The 15,797-nt window shown below is 35.9% G+C and overlaps 1 protein-coding gene across 19 annotated transcripts in view; it reads right to left on the bottom strand.

Moving 5' to 3' along the window:
- Pde4d (phosphodiesterase 4D) overlaps positions 1-15,797 on the bottom strand; it is a 1,369,518-nt gene that overhangs the window by 14,042 nt on the left and 1,339,679 nt on the right. For 17 of the 19 annotated variants that reach the window (XM_074077451.1, XM_074077450.1, XM_074077455.1 and 14 more), the window contains 5 exons: positions 7,390-7,483; positions 5,833-6,005; positions 4,299-4,397; positions 2,884-3,048; positions 1,477-1,576 (listed from right to left, as the gene is read on the bottom strand). In XM_074077451.1, coding sequence (XP_073933552.1) covers positions 1,477-1,576; positions 2,884-3,048; positions 4,299-4,397; positions 5,833-6,005; positions 7,390-7,483 — 631 coding nt within the window. Of the gene's footprint in view, positions 1-1,476; positions 1,577-2,883; positions 3,049-4,298; positions 4,398-5,832; positions 6,006-7,389; positions 7,484-13,245; positions 14,050-15,237; positions 15,474-15,797 lie in introns of those variants that run through there. The other 2 variants (XM_074077464.1, XM_074077462.1) reach the window with 2 other exon arrangements.

Raw genomic sequence — 15,797 nt, 5'->3', positions numbered from 1 at the left:
TAATAGAATGTAAAGAAAATTATCCATCTGAATGTTTGATGCTATTAAAGAAAAACAGTGCCTTTCTTAAATACTCAAAACTAAGTCAAAATGAAATTTTTATGTATTTGTTGAAAACTGGTAATATTAAGAACACATCAGTACATGCATCAAAATGCTAAAGCAGGCCAGACTCGTGGAAAGTGCCAGTGTGTGCCAGACTGTATGACCTGTTCGCTCTTCTCGGAAAAGGAAATCAATCCTAAGTGCTAGCATAGTTCAAAACTGGGAAGCAGCAGTCAGTGGGTATGTGTATGCTTTGATGAGTTCTGAAAGGAGCCCATTACAGGTTCTCATTAGGCAGATGGAACATGAAATGTTGTCCTGTCTAACCAGCATAAAGAAATAAATTCCTAACCCAAACTTCTAAAATGCATTCTACTAACCACACATCTCAGGAAACTTGTGACTTTTCCTATCTTCCTCTATATGGGTGAGTCACCAAACTGAATTTTGTTATATGATAGTACAGAGGCTATTAAAAAACAAAACCAGATCTTGATAATCTTAAAGGTTGAATTCAACCATTCAAAGCAAGGTTACATTTAAATTCTCTCTTTAAATGTGGCTACAAGGAAGTGTAGGAAATAAAGGGTGAGCATGTAGACACTGCTCCAGCTACAGTGCATGGGAGGGTTACTGTCCACAAAATCAAGCAGAGGACAGGCACATTCCTAACATGAAAAAAAATTTCAAAACTTTGTATTTTTCATATATTAATGTAAATTCATAATGTTAATCTACCATATTGGGAGGGGATTAAGTTATAGTCCACTTAAGTCATTTGCCTGTAAAGTTCAAGTATGAAGTAGAATTTCAGGTCGAGTATTCCCTTACGCTTCCCACACAGGTTTGCTGTGTAGCTGTGACGTCTATACTGAGCACCCTCCCCTCCAAGTGCAGTGATGACTTCTTATACGTGAGACGTCAAGAAAGTGAGAAAACGGAATGGATGAAAGTCTCAGATTAGGAGAGAACTTCCTGTGATCCTCATTAAGAGATTTACAAAGGAAAAAGGCGGGCTGGGCCTGATGATGGTGGGGAAAGGAGAGCTGCAGCTTCTAAAAGAGATTAAATGATGATCTACGTGAAGGGAAGAAGGTTTAGCGTTAATTCTCAGAAACTTTGCCTTGATATTGAAAAGATTCAAGGGCAGCATACTACCTAAATCTTTCTACACATTTTCCCTTTTGGTTATCCTTGCCTAATAACACAGTGATATACTATTTTTAGAGAAGTACTGGAATGCATGTTTTTCAAACATCATGTGCTTCAAGGGATATAAGGATAATCTTCAGAGATAAATCGTATCTGTCATTAAAATACAGTTTGCACATCTCCAAAGATCATCATGGCTCTGAGTTTATAAAGACCCTTCCATTATTAAAAAACATGAAGGAAAAGTTTGCTCTGCAAAAATACATAAGCTTCACTTACTTGTATTGATCAGAAATTGATTTGACACACCAGGATGATCGACGTCATGTATTGCACTGGCAAAAATTGCTGCAAGAATTTCCAAATCTGTAAACACAGCCTGGGAAATCAGACAGTAACAATTACTCCACGGTTCTCTACTGATATGAACGAAGAGTACAAACAAACGAGAAATAACTCAGTGAAGTTTTAAAATACAGTATCATGATGTGTATCAGGAAGGGTCTTTTAGATAACGATTTACCTATGAATTTCTTTAATTTAATTTTAGAAGAAAATATTTTATATAATTTTATTATATCTCATGATCAAATCTTTCAAGTCATATATACACACACACATATATATGTATGTATGTATGTTTTGCTTTTTTTGAGATCGGGTCTTGCTCTGTACTTAGGCTGGCCTCGAACTCATGGTCCTCCTGCTGCAGCTTTCCAAATGCTGGGATTACAAGCAACAGCAGCCATGTCCAGCTTCATTGTATTTTTTCAAATAATATAAAAAGAACATCTGCAATTATTTTTTAGAAAATATTTTTATTTTATAGCATACTTAATATTCTGAAAATGTATACATTAATAAGACATGAGCAATTATTTTCCTTTCTTTCACCATAAAAAAGGATTTCTAAGCCTTAACATAGTTGACATGTTGTGAAATATGAGACTCTGAGTGGCAGATGGTCCTATCAGGTTTTTAGCAGAATTCCTGGCCTTGACATGTTAATAGCATGTGCAACCACAAATGTGATGACTGTGACAACCAAAAATGTCTCCAGACACTGACAACTGTCCCTGGGGGTTGGAAGAGGGAAAGAAAGGGGGAGAGAAATCATGTCCGGTTGATAACTATTCAACTAAATGACTAAGTATTTTAACAAATTTGTTAAATGAAATCTAAACTATATAGCAAAAGAGAACCTTTTTCCAAAATGTTTAAGGAAATAAAATTCCTTCAGTAAACACTTAATGGAATACCTTCTTAGGATTTGGAAAAATTACACAAGAATTTCCTTCTAAAAATTCTTGGTAAGTGTTAACTCACTACTCATATTTTATAAAACAGTCATCCTTTGAACTAAAAAATACAAAAGCCATCTGTCTAAATTTCAAGAAAACAAGCTAACCAGAAGTCAACAAGCCAGGTGTGCTTTATGAAACATCCACTGGATCATTTCAAAGAAGCAATATCATAAACAGATGAATCCCCAAGTTGTAAACCAACTTTCAGAGGCAAAGTTTATCAGGCTCAACAGTTTATTAACCACCAATTTCTCCCCTGTAAGAGAACATGTTTCCAACGAGGCCAGTTACTGACTTCACTGGAAACACTTCAACCTAAATGTTTAAGAAACCTTTATGAATAGTAAATTAGTGTTCTTGAAATTTTAGAGAGCCAACTTACCTCCAAAGCAGGTGTAGATAACAGCACATGCGTGGACTGGACAACGTCTGCAGCATGGATATTATTGTGATAGGCCACATCAGCATGGTAGTGGTCTTCGAGAGTCATCAGATATGTAATTAAAGTGTCTACTGGAATTTTAAATGTTTTTAATAAATCCCGTTCCTGTAGGAAAAGAAATCCTTTTAACCTTTTTAATCTTTATATTAAAAAAGTTAAACAGAATTTATTAAATGAAAATCACACACCAGGGTTGCCTACAGATAACCCAGAAATGGAAATACTACTTTCCCCTGTCTAGCGAAGGCAATGAAAATATTTCTGAAGATCCAGGAATGTTGGAGATAAAACCGTATTTGAGTTGTCCTTCCGCAGGTCAACAGGGCTGTATCCAAGCTGTATGGTGTGAAGAATGAACTACGACTAGAGAGATTTCTGTGTCCCAGGATCATGCAGCTGCGATAGAGCTACTGACTCAGCCCTGGGTCACACCAGTCAAAGCCCAACAGTCAGTTAAGGCTGGATTTCCCATTATAGTCTCCAGGTATTGGCAACAGCCTCCACTGCTCAATTAAATCCCACCATGAGATGGAGCAAAGGCTCCAGAAGAATGAGAAAGGATAGCAGAACACTACAATGTGATTCAAAAAATTACATTCTGAAGTTTGCCAGCAGGGAGCTTTTTCATTTTTTAAAGTCAGAGTCATGGAGATGAGTTTTAAACTATTGTTTTAGTGCATTCCTTCAATTTCTCCACATCCTCTTTTTCTTAAATGGAAAAAAATCAAATAAATTATTTTGTTTTACTCATACTCCACATTTCTATATCTTTATTTGCCTCTTGATAAAGGAGCATCAAAAGCATCAAAATAATAAAAAGAGGTGAGTAGTAAGGAAGACAAAATGCATGCACAATCCACAGACTGGACATTAAGTCCCTACAATGGTTTGGATACACAATGGTCCCTAAGGCTTAGGTATTGAAAACATGGTCCCCAGCCAGTGGTGGATTTGGAGGGTACTAACTTTAGCGGGTTAATTCACTGATGAGTCATAGCTGAATGGACTTCTGGGAAGTGAGGCATCTAACAGTTATATCTTGTCCTTGGACCCTTCATTCTTCTCTCCTCCTCCTCCTTATTCATTCTCTTCATTCTCTCTCTCTGTCTCTCCCTCTCTCTCCCCCCACTTCCTGGTTGCCATAAGCCAAGCAGCCATGCTTTCTCCATCATGATATTTTGCCTCACCACAGCATAAAAAAGAAATGAAGCAGTCAGTCATGGACTGAAACTCCTGAAACTATAAGCCAAAATAAATCTTTCTTTCTTTTGATTTGCTCAGGTTATTTTGTCATAGTAGTGGGAAGTGACTAACACAGTCCCTAAGTAAAAGAAATGTGACAGAAAGCACATTACCTGAAAAATGGTGTGCATGACAACAGTCAGAGGCCGGTTGCCAGACAGCTCTGCTATTCTGAAAACATGGAGACCCCACTTGTTCACGTCTTCTAGTTCCTGAGGTAGAGAAATATATCAGAAAACCAGAAAGCAGAAGACCACGAGACAGTGAACACAAACACTTAAAAACTGATGAAAATTAATTAAATGGAAAGATTTTTAGATGGTTTTCAAACATGATTCATTTTAAATGTAATGGATACACCATGTAAGTATAGGAAAATTTTAGGCAAATTTACTTAAATATATTGGAAATGGAACACTGTTGCTTAACTTGATGATTTTGACAATATCACATACTTTGAATATCAACCTCAAAGCATTTCTTCAGTGAATAAAATCTATTCATAGAACTTTATTCTTTTAAAACGCATAAGTGAGGATAGATTTCTAACTCTTCCAGGCCAAAAATCAAATGAAAATGATGCAAATAAGTAAAAAAAACACATATACCAAACCACTTGTCTAAATCTACATTAACAAAACCAAATAAATTTACAGAGCTTCATAAAGTGCTTTTCTATCTTAAAAAATAAATAAATAACTAAGCCTGGCACCAGTGTCTTACACTTGTAATCCTAGCTATTCAGGAGGCAGAGATCAGGAGGATCACAGTTCAAAGGCAGCCTGGTCAAATAGTGTGTGAAACTGTCTCAAAAAAATCATCACAAGAAAGGGCTGCTGAAGTGGCTCAAGGTAGCCCTGAGTTCAAACCTCAGTACCACAAAAAAAAAAAAAAAAAATCCAAAAAACATATAAGCCAGACACCAGTATCTTATACCTGTAATCCTAGCTACTTTAGAGGCTAAGATTGAGAAGATTGTGGTTCCAGGTCAACCAGGGCAAAAATGTTTAGGAAACCCCATCTTTTTCTTTTTTTTTTTTTTTTTTGTGGTACTGGGGTTTGAACTCAGGGCCTACACCTTGAGCCACTCCACCAGCCCTTTTTTGTGTTAGGTATTTTCGAGATAGGGTCTCGCAAAATTAATTCCCTGGGGCTGGCTTCAAACCATGATCCTCCTGATCTCTGCCTCCTGAGTAGCTAGGATTACAGATGTGAGCCACCAGTGCCCTGCTTGAGAGACCCCATCTTAATAGAAAATAGCTGGGTGTGGTGGCATGTACTTCTAGACCAGCCTGGGGGGGAGAAAAGTTCGTAAGACCCCATGTCAGTGGAGGAAAAAGCTGGGCATGGTGGCCTGTGTCTGTCATCCCAGCTACAGCAGGAAGCATAAAATAGGAGGATCACTATCTTTAGGCAAGCCTGGGCAAAAACTGAGACCTTATCTCCAGAATAAACAGAGCATAAAGAACTGAAGGAGTGTCATAGTGGTAGAGCACCTGCCTGGCAAGCATGACGTCCTGAGTTCAAACCTCAGCACTGCCAAAAAAATGTGTGTATATGTGTGTATAAATTAATGAACTTTTCCATCTACTTAAAATAGAATGATTCAAGACTCATGCAAAGGCATTATCTCTGAAATCATCTTACCTTGGCCAGGATATCTTCTTGCTCTGTTTTAACACCAAACCTTGGGATACTTGAATTAGTCAGACTAGAGCTGTGCATCAGTTTCTTGACTCCACTGATCTGAGACATTGGCCTTTTCTTTTTCTCCTTTTCCTTCTGAGTTGGAGAAGGAATTTCCACTTCATGTTGCTTATCTTAAAAAATTTAGAAAATGTGCCACATTCACTATTAATGTTACTCATTTTTCAAAATCATAACGTGTAACTGGACAGGTTGTAATTGATCACCCTATATTCTGGGAAACGTTTCCAAGTAAATACTTTTCCTTGCAGAGTATTTACAATTTGATGTAGACCTAATTTGATATCCTCAAACACAAAATTAAAAGAATGAATTTTACTACAGACTAGTTCACATCAAATGTGTACAATAGTTACCTCTTGATAGAATGCTTTAAGAAAAAAATGTGCAGGAATTTTCATGATAGCAGATTTGAAGGAAACAAAATACTAGGAAATTTATAGTGCTCACCATGTCCATTTCAGTGTGAAATTCACTCAGTGGCTTGAAAACTACTCTTGACAACTAAGGACTCCAGTTTTAACATATACTTTAAAATGGCAGAAACTTCATATGCCAATATAATAAAAACAGCAGTGTGTGAACCAAAACAGCTAACGGAACTAGGTCATACTGTGGGACTTAAAATAGGTCATACCGAGGGATTTGAAACAGCATTTTTGAATGACATGGTTACATCTACTTTTTACTTCTATACTCTAGTGAGATCAAGGTTATTATCACGTAATCAGGTTTAATGGGGGATGGGGCCCACAGAAAATCTAAAATAGCCAAAAAGTGAGTATACATACATGCCAATTGTTTTCTGTAGTAAAAGATACAAGATGTCTTGGTATATTCATTCATTCTTTAAGGCAGTGAGCAACCCTAACTCACTCATCCTTATACATAGTATATTTTCAATAAATGACTGTTTAGTAGTGTGCTAATTACAAGTTACAGCAATTTTGTTTCAAAAGTAAACCCAAATCAAGGAAATGTTCAAAATACTTGTATTTACTGAATTTTCTTTCTGCAGATGAGGTAGACGGGTTGTGTTATCAAAAAACCAGTTCTATTTGTTAACCAGTTTACCAGACTTGGTGTCTTTCAAGTCATCAAGGATAGGGAACATTTTTAATTTATAAATACCTAGTGCCCAGAAATGGTGGCATTAAGAATTTGTTGAATGTGTCTATAGATGTCTTTATAAAATATTTTCCAAAATTTAGCACTATGTAAAAACTGGTTGGGGATGTGGCTGGGTGACAGAGCACTGGCATACCATGTGCAAGGCCTGGGTTTGATACCCAGCACCATGAAATTAACGGATAAATAAAACAGTTGATACTTTGTCACCTTAGATGCTAAGTCTCAAGTTATTAATGTGATGAATAAAAACAAATAGAAAATTTTTAACACCTATTTGGTTTCTAAAATGAGTTGTCACTCCAATTCAAAAACAAGCAAGCAAACAAATCAAAAGAAAATATTTAAATTGCATGTTGTTATTCTCACCTAAAAATGTGTTTGATATATACTCTGACACTTGATTTCCAGATCGACTCATTTCAGAGAGATGGGTGAGCTCTCGATTAAGCATCCTTTTAAACTGAAAAACAAAACAAAGTAAAATGAAATAACGGAAGAAATTTTAAGTAAAACAACATAAGCACACACTGAAGCACAAGAAGAAAAGTCCAAAGAATTTTTAATCTGTCTTGACAGTTTAGAGCAGTACTATTCAGCAGAACTTTCTGCCACTGGGAAAACACCGTAATTTGTGCTACCCACGATAGTGGCCATAGGCACTGTGGCTCCTGAGCTCTTGAAACATGGCTAGTGGGAATGAGAAACTGAATTTTGAATTTTGTTTAATTTTAATAATCTTCCATTTAAATAGTCACAGGTGACTAGTGCCACCATACAGGATATCACAGATTTCAACACTCAACATTAATTAATGGTAAAAAAAAAGAATAAAAGAATGAAGATATATTATTAGTATTAAGAGAAGAAAATGTAATTTATAAGCACACAAAAGTGTTGCCACTGAATAGATTTAGTTGGGTAAACTTTCAAGATCATGGGGAAATAAATGAATAAATACTATATACTTCCCCTTTAAAGATTTTTTCAAGAAGAAAGCGTAAGGTGCATTGGTTCTTACAACCACAGAATTTAGCAATCCATTTCCCAAGTCAAGATATAGAAAATAGCTCAGTTTTCAATATCAAACTTCATTACTTCACAATTTATTTTTACTATGGCCATAGTGCCTATTTCATCCAAAAATACACTGGAATTAACCTTCCACCACCACACGGCATCACTGAAATCCATGATTCTCACTAGCTGCTTCTTAGTGTGAAATATTCCTTTGACTCTGAAAATCACCTACCTAGGCCTTTTAATATGCCTTTCATATTTTTCACACAGAGATACAATATATTTTTGCTATCTAGTATAAAAAGCCAGACATTTGAATCTTTAGCAGCTTTAAAAATTTTTAATTTTACTTTAAATTTTAAGTCTCAGTATTGATTTGTTTATTTAGAATTTTCAAAAAATATTGTTTCCCTATCTAATTCATACAAAGATGGCTTAACTCAATACAGTTTGGCTTAACTCAATACAGTTAGACAAATCTCCAAATTAATTTCATTGACCATCTAACTTAGATATAAGAATTAAACTATCATCACAAAACACTGAGTGAGAAAAATAAATTCAATCAACTGTTGGATATAAGAAATGCATATTAACATTCTCTTGAGACAAAAATGAAAACCTGGCCATTATGAATAAAAATTCTAGTTGTCAATTTACAGGTCTAGGGAATTTATTCTCAAACTCAAGAAAACAAAGTTAATCTTTCTTTCCTTTTTTTTTCTTTTTGGTGGTACTGGGGTTTTTTAAGTGAGGGCCTTGAACTTAGTAGTCAGATATTCTACAACTTGAGCCATGCCGCCAGCCCTTTATGCTCTGGTTATTTTGGAGGTAGGGTCTCACTTTTTGTCCAGACCTGTCTGGATTGGGATCCTCCTATTTTACGCTTCCCACCCTAGCTATGATGACAGCGCTCTCCACTATGCCCAACTTCCTTGCACTGAGATGTGATCTTGCAAACTTTTTGTCTGGGCTGGCCTCTAACCATGATCCTCCTGATCTCAGCTTCCCAAGTAGCTAGGATTACACACATGAGCAAGGTTTACTTTCTTTATTCATGTAGTTTTATAACTTCTTGTTAATTATATAATGTACATATATGGTAGGAAATCTAGAAAACAAGAAGCCATTTAAATCCCCACTGCTGAAAGATGACCACAGATAATTGGGTGTATTTTTTTCTATCTTTTTTGGCAGCATGGGGGTTGAACTCAGAGACTCATGCTTGCTAGGCAGGTGCTCTGACCACTTAAGCCACTCTGCCATATGTTTGTATCTATGTCTATCTTTGTACAGGTACTTTAAAAATTGGCATCACGAAGTGCACAAAACATGGGCTGCTGCTTACTTTCCCTCGGCATTGTGGATTACCATCTATTGGAAAAAAAAAATTGAGACTATCTAAGGCTATTCAGAAAGACATTTATAATAGTGCTCACACATTTTGCCCATTTTTAACAAGTTCCGTTTTCTTAAGTCAATTAATTATATGAGCTAATAAGAAGTGTCTTGAATTTAGCCTAACACATACTAGCTGCTCAATATTATCCAGGTTCTTTCTCCCCCTTAGTCTTCTGTCACAGTCTTGGGCTTCTGAGCCTTTTATATTGATAACTGACTTTTATCATTGAAGGACATACAGATGAAGGACGTGACTGTAGTTATGACTATAGCTAGCTCTCCTTTATCAAATTCTATCAAAGAACTTAGGGCAGTATTAATATGGGAAATGGTGGCTATGTTTCAAAAATATATCAAATGGAATCTCACAGGTAAAAAAATCCTTGCTTTATACATGAAATTCACTGTTGGAAAAAATCTACTCATTAGTTAAAACACATTCAAAACAGAGTCTGCTAAACATTTTAAACAGGTATGCAATGTGGTATTTCTTTGATCTAAAGTTGACCATGTTTTATGAGCTAAAAGCTATTAACAACAAAATCCTTTTGTGTAAAAGACGGGGGAATCAGTGCTGCTTCTTTTGGCCACAGGGGGCATCTCAGCAGTCTATGCAGGAACCAGTTATTACCTTGCACTCTCCTTGATGCAACTGAGCAATGCAAGCATTCTGGGGGCAAGCTAGACAGGGACCCTATTTGCACAGACCTATCTTCTGCCTCACACACAATCTGGTAAGAGTAATATGTTGCATGTGCCCAAGCAGAAAAACGTGCATACTACCTACAGATATACTATAAAATTATCTGCATTTTCTGAAAGAATATATAATTCATCAAAATTACCAGCTAGTACAAACAACTAAGGGAAAAACTCCAGCAAATGGAATCTATTGTCCAGTCTGAATAAATGCCAGACTGTATATTCCATTGAATGTTTGTGCCTTGTATACATTATTTCCTGACTACTCTACTGTCTTTGTTCAAAACACAACATAGGTTACAGAAACCCTTCATCCAACACCTATCTTCCTATCAAGGCTTGCAAGGTGCTTCAAGGAAGTCAACATTTCATTTTAATGTAATCATAAGAGATGATATTTGAAGCAGTCTTCTACAAAATTTTTACTAAGGGAGGGAGTGTGAGGGACTTTCTAAGAACAATTTTTAAAGAATCAATTAAGTTATAACATAGGTTATTTTCTAAAAGGAATTAAACTGTTTTCCTTATTTGCTAGAACTTTCAATCTAAGGAAGCTAAATTAACTACCACAGAAATGATCACAAGTGCTTTCTCCATTGGTGGTTGACCTTACAACTTGGTTTTGAAGTGTATAGCTTAATGCAATAAAGAACAATATATGAAAACATCTGACAAACATTTTTAACTAGAAGTGAAATTTCTATCATTTTGAAATAACTGTATCTAAATCCTTAAAATACATCAAAAGGAGCTGGCTAAAAGCTGAGATGGGATTATGGATGTTTCTTTCATTACTTTCTTGTATTTAAAACAATTACCCCAAAATGACAAGCAAAATTCAAATAATGATTAGAACATTTATTGAAATAGTCACATAAAGTTATCATCAATGGGATGAAAACGAACGATTTAAGAAGCCATAGAGTGTATTCTCAATGCAACACCATTATATTTCTTGATTAATAAATTCAGAAGAGATGAAATAATGACTATTTTTCAGTCAAAACTGGTTGCAGGTTGCAAAATGTACAACAATTTTATTGAGCATTTAGTTATTTTTAAAGTGACCCCTAAATATTTTATGTTGATCAATTTCTTAGGTTCTGGTCTAAGTAGTTTGAAAATAGTATATAGAATCATGGTTGCGACTAAGAAGAAAAGAGGAAGATGTCTAAGTGAATGCTTTCAGGTCCTTTGTTCTCATGCATCAGTGTCTGCGTGCAGCTTTTAAGTAGGCATAAAAGAAAGTGCAAATGCAGTTGAAACTGAATGCTGTAGTTTGTGTTTCAGCACTCTATTTCTCCAACTTACATTCTGTGGTTAAGATTGTCAGGGAAACAGAATAAAGTAATAAAACTAACCACAATATTTTCAAATGCAATCCTCTGTAACTGTGCATATGCCAGTGTGCTGCTGGGTACATTACATATACTCCTAATACACATTTAAAGAGGTGGTACAGGTCGAATGGAAAGAAAATGCTTATTTTTTCCTCTACAACATTCTGCTAAAAATCATTGTATGTGCAGCACTAGGATGCAGTACAAGTGTGGTAGACATAAGTACTAAAAGCTATTTAAATGAGTACTGCATTAACTGCATAAAAATAAATCCTTCTGAATGCATAAGACCAAACCTCTATCTCTTCCCTTCATAAAAGATTTAGGGGTATTCTATTAAAAATAAGCAAAGCTGTACAGTAAAAATTTTCCTCATAAAGATAAGTACTAAAATTCTATATTTAGATACTTGGAAGTCTTGTTCATAATTGTAACACAAACATGAAATCCTTAAAATGCATCAAAATGGGCTGGTTAAAAGCTAAGAGATAAATTCTAGGATGGATTATGGGCATTTCTTAAATTACTTTCTACATTTTTTCTGTGTTTTAAAAAACATTAGCCAAGAAATGGCTAGCAAAATTCAAACAATGAAAGCTGGGTGTGGTGACACATGCCTATCTATGACCCTAACATTCCACAGCCAGAGGCAGGAGGATTGGGAGTTCAAGGCCAGTCTGGGCTACTCTGTTCCCTCCCCCCCTACCAAAAACAAACAAACAAAAAACCCAGGAAACTCACACAATGAAAAAAATATATATTCAAAAATACTTTTAAAAAACTGGAGTATCCATAAGTTTAAAGGGAGGTGAGACATTATAACTTGTTGAACAACCAAAATGTAAAGTTTTCTAGGTTTCTTAAAATTGTGGACAGTCTAAACATTAAAGGGGAAAATTTCCTTCATAAAGAAATGGAAAAATTTTCAATCTGAAAGTCCTTAAAGTAATGGAAAACAAATATTTGAAAATGTGTTGTGATTGGCTCAAATATTCAAGGAGAAACTTCACTTTCTGAAGTGATGCTTCCTTTGGGTCTGAATAAGGTTCTTCTACCACCTACTTCTCTTGTAAAGACAGACTTTGATTCTAGCATTACCACAGGGTAGGCAAAAAGCCTGCCAACATGAACACAGTCTGATCAAATTCAGTGTGCTAATTCATTTCTTGAGATTCACAAAAGTAACATATCTTATAAACCTTTCAATTTTGCAAGCAGATGATCATGTTTTTATTTTAGTAAAACTGTCACTTAAATAGTCATGGAATGTCAATTTTTAATGTCATCTAGACCTTGACATAAAATATATATATATATATATATATATATATATATATATATATATATATATATATTTATATATATATTCCTCATTAGGTTAAAGTAGTACAGATGTTTAAAGAAAGTCACGAGTTAATTGTGTAAAGTTTAAGCGCTACATACTAACTAGAATCCATAAATCAGAGTAAGAAATTTGGTCTGATAATTTATTTGCAACGAATTTATTTAATTGCCTTAATATTTTAAAGTGCAACCAAATTTACACCTCTCACCAAACAGAAGCAATGAAGCTATTTTAGCATGCAAGCTAAACAGTTATACAATTTTATGTCAGACATTATTAAAACCACGTATTTCTTTCCTAGTTCATACTTAAAGGAAGAATGTAAAAATTGCTTAGAAAGCTTAGATACCATTCATTTTTACTTTGTTAAATTACATAATCAAAGGAATCAGGAGTTTTCAAAGGCAAAAATCTTACCTTTATGTAGCCCCAAGACACTGACAATAAATAGTTTGCTTCAGGCATTTTTGATTGATTATATATATGACACTAAGTTCTAAAATGTATATATCTTGCAAACCTTGATACTTAATCTCCACAGCCACGCAGCGTGGGAATTTCAAGATTTATGGTAATTGAGTACACATAACAAAGCCTCTCATTAGGTCCCATCCAGCCGTCTTCCCATTAAAGACATGCCATTTGTAAAACTCCAGAATGGAAAATTCAACAACTATTCTGAATAAAGAAAATCCATGCGATAAAGAAAGAGCTACAGATCTAAGGGTCTGCATCTTTCTCTCCCCACGCTCCAAGGCTTAATGAATAATGTATGTCAAGATGCTTAGCTGCAAGAAAGACTACTTCTGTCAAAAGCTACCAAATAAGGAGCTGCGGGGAAGCCAGGAAGAGTGACAAGAAACCCCTCCCATAGAACCCCAACTATGGACCAATCCCATTCCATCCTTGGTCTATGAGGGCAGAGGGCGTGGACAGGATACAGACTGCTCTGTGATTGGCTGGCGAGGGCGAGCCTTTGGGGAAGAGGTTTTCCTCCTCTCCGGTGAACGCCATTTAATAATGGTCTCCCTCCAGCTCTGAGGCTGCTCGGTGAAAAGATGAATGGGGGCTTCCCTCTCTCAGCAATGGATAACGACCATAAAACGATTCAAAGTCCTTAGTTTGTTCTTAAACAAGGATTGCCAGTCCTTTTGGAGCCATTCCTATGAATTTTAATATTCTCTTCCTTCCAAATAAAATCTGGTCTGAAAATGCCAATCATGCATTTTAATTGCTTCCTTCTCGCTCTCAAATTCAAAGCAAGAGGCTTCCCTGGTGACGTAGACATAACCATGGTTCCTCCCCAGGCCAACGTAGAAACACAATGATTATGAAGAAATACTACCCCTATCCACAATTCCCAAATGGAAATGATGCATTCCCAACCTAGGTGGCAGGGCTGGTCTCAGCTCCTTTGTTTCTATTGTTAGGTATGGCTGAGCTGTACAACTTCTAAAATCTAAACCTGACTGGGGAGAAAAGGAATCTGAAAACTAATGAACTGCGTATGGCTAAAGAATGCAGGGTTTTGTACAGAGATTCAGAATCTCTATTTTTATGGCTATCCATGAAAGAAATGATAGCCAGGAACTCAAGAGCAATCACAGCTTTTAAGAGAAGGGTTAAATAAGGAATGTACATTCTTTCAAAAAACAATCTTGTCCGTGTGGTTCAAGATAGTATTATTTTGTAACTTTTAATACCCTATTTTAACAAAATATTTTACTTTATTTTAACAAAACATTTTGCCCCTTGTACCTCATCTCCATCTCGGTTTTACTACTCTGAGCTTCTATGACGACTTACTGATACAGTTATGACACAGTCTCTCTACCATTTAGGTATTCCTACACCAGGTTTGTGTGTCTTATCATAAACATTCACCTAATACAGTAGCTCCACCTTGTCTGTAGTTTCACTTTTCATGGTTTAAGCTACCCTTAGTCAACTCAGGTCTCAAAATATTAAATGGGAAACTCCAGATACAAACATTTAAGGTTTTAGATAACTGATTATGATATAATATTGTAATTTTTCTATTTTTTAGTTATGGATGTTAATTTCTTACTGTGACTAATTTATAAGTTAAATTACCAAAGTTATGTATGTATAGGAAAAATATAGTATATATACTGTTTGGTACCATCTGCTGTTTTAGGCAGATGTGGGGTCCTGGAATGTATCCCCTTTGGATAATGATGGCACATTGTGCTCTTTGCCTCTTTGACTGTCTATTGGTCCTTTGCTGCTCAAGGTTTTAGCTGCTGTTCACACTGATCGTGTCAATTTCTTAAATTCCTATTAGTACTTCACAAAATAAAAACTTAAATCTTTAATACTCTATAAATATACACCCCTCCCCCAAGAACACTAGGGGCCTCTTTGAATCTGGTCTTTTGTTCTCCTTACCTTCTCTGAGGTGTTCAACCTTGTTTGATTACTCTTCTCACTCACCCCTGACTATCGGGGTCCTGAACGCCTTTGGTTTTCTTTCCACTTCTCTGGCCATGTCTCCTTTGCCTTCTCCTCTTAATCCCTTCACTCAGGATCTCCACAAAGACTGTGTCTCAGGCCTACACTCAATGATTACTTCTCACCTGAACTTCAGCACCAGATTTCCCATTGTAGGATACTATCCCATCTCAAATGACAAAACTGTGAAACATTTTTCTATTTAAAGTAGTTCTTATCATAAACACTCCCATTGCAGTCACTGGGCCCAGGTTTCTTCCAGTGTCAGATAGAGTTTGTGCCTCTTTGCTGCCATCCAATAGGTGTCTCATGTGAACCACACACTATCAGGTGTTTAATATAAATCATCTACTGAATCCTTGGCTGATCCTGGCATGTTCCACTCTACATCACCTTCCCTCCTTCGTTCAACTTTGTGAGTGACCAAGCCCTATCTTTTTAAAAATGCCATTTTCACTCCCATCAACTCAATCCAAATACTCAGAGTGTGAGAAAAA

The sequence above is a fragment of the Castor canadensis genome, chromosome 6 (assembly GCF_047511655.1).
Source record: "Castor canadensis chromosome 6, mCasCan1.hap1v2, whole genome shotgun sequence".
In the NCBI taxonomy this organism is placed as follows: Eukaryota; Metazoa; Chordata; class Mammalia; order Rodentia; family Castoridae; genus Castor; species Castor canadensis.
The sequence above is the reverse complement of the archived record's forward strand: the minus strand, read 5'-3'. Positions and strand labels throughout refer to the sequence as shown.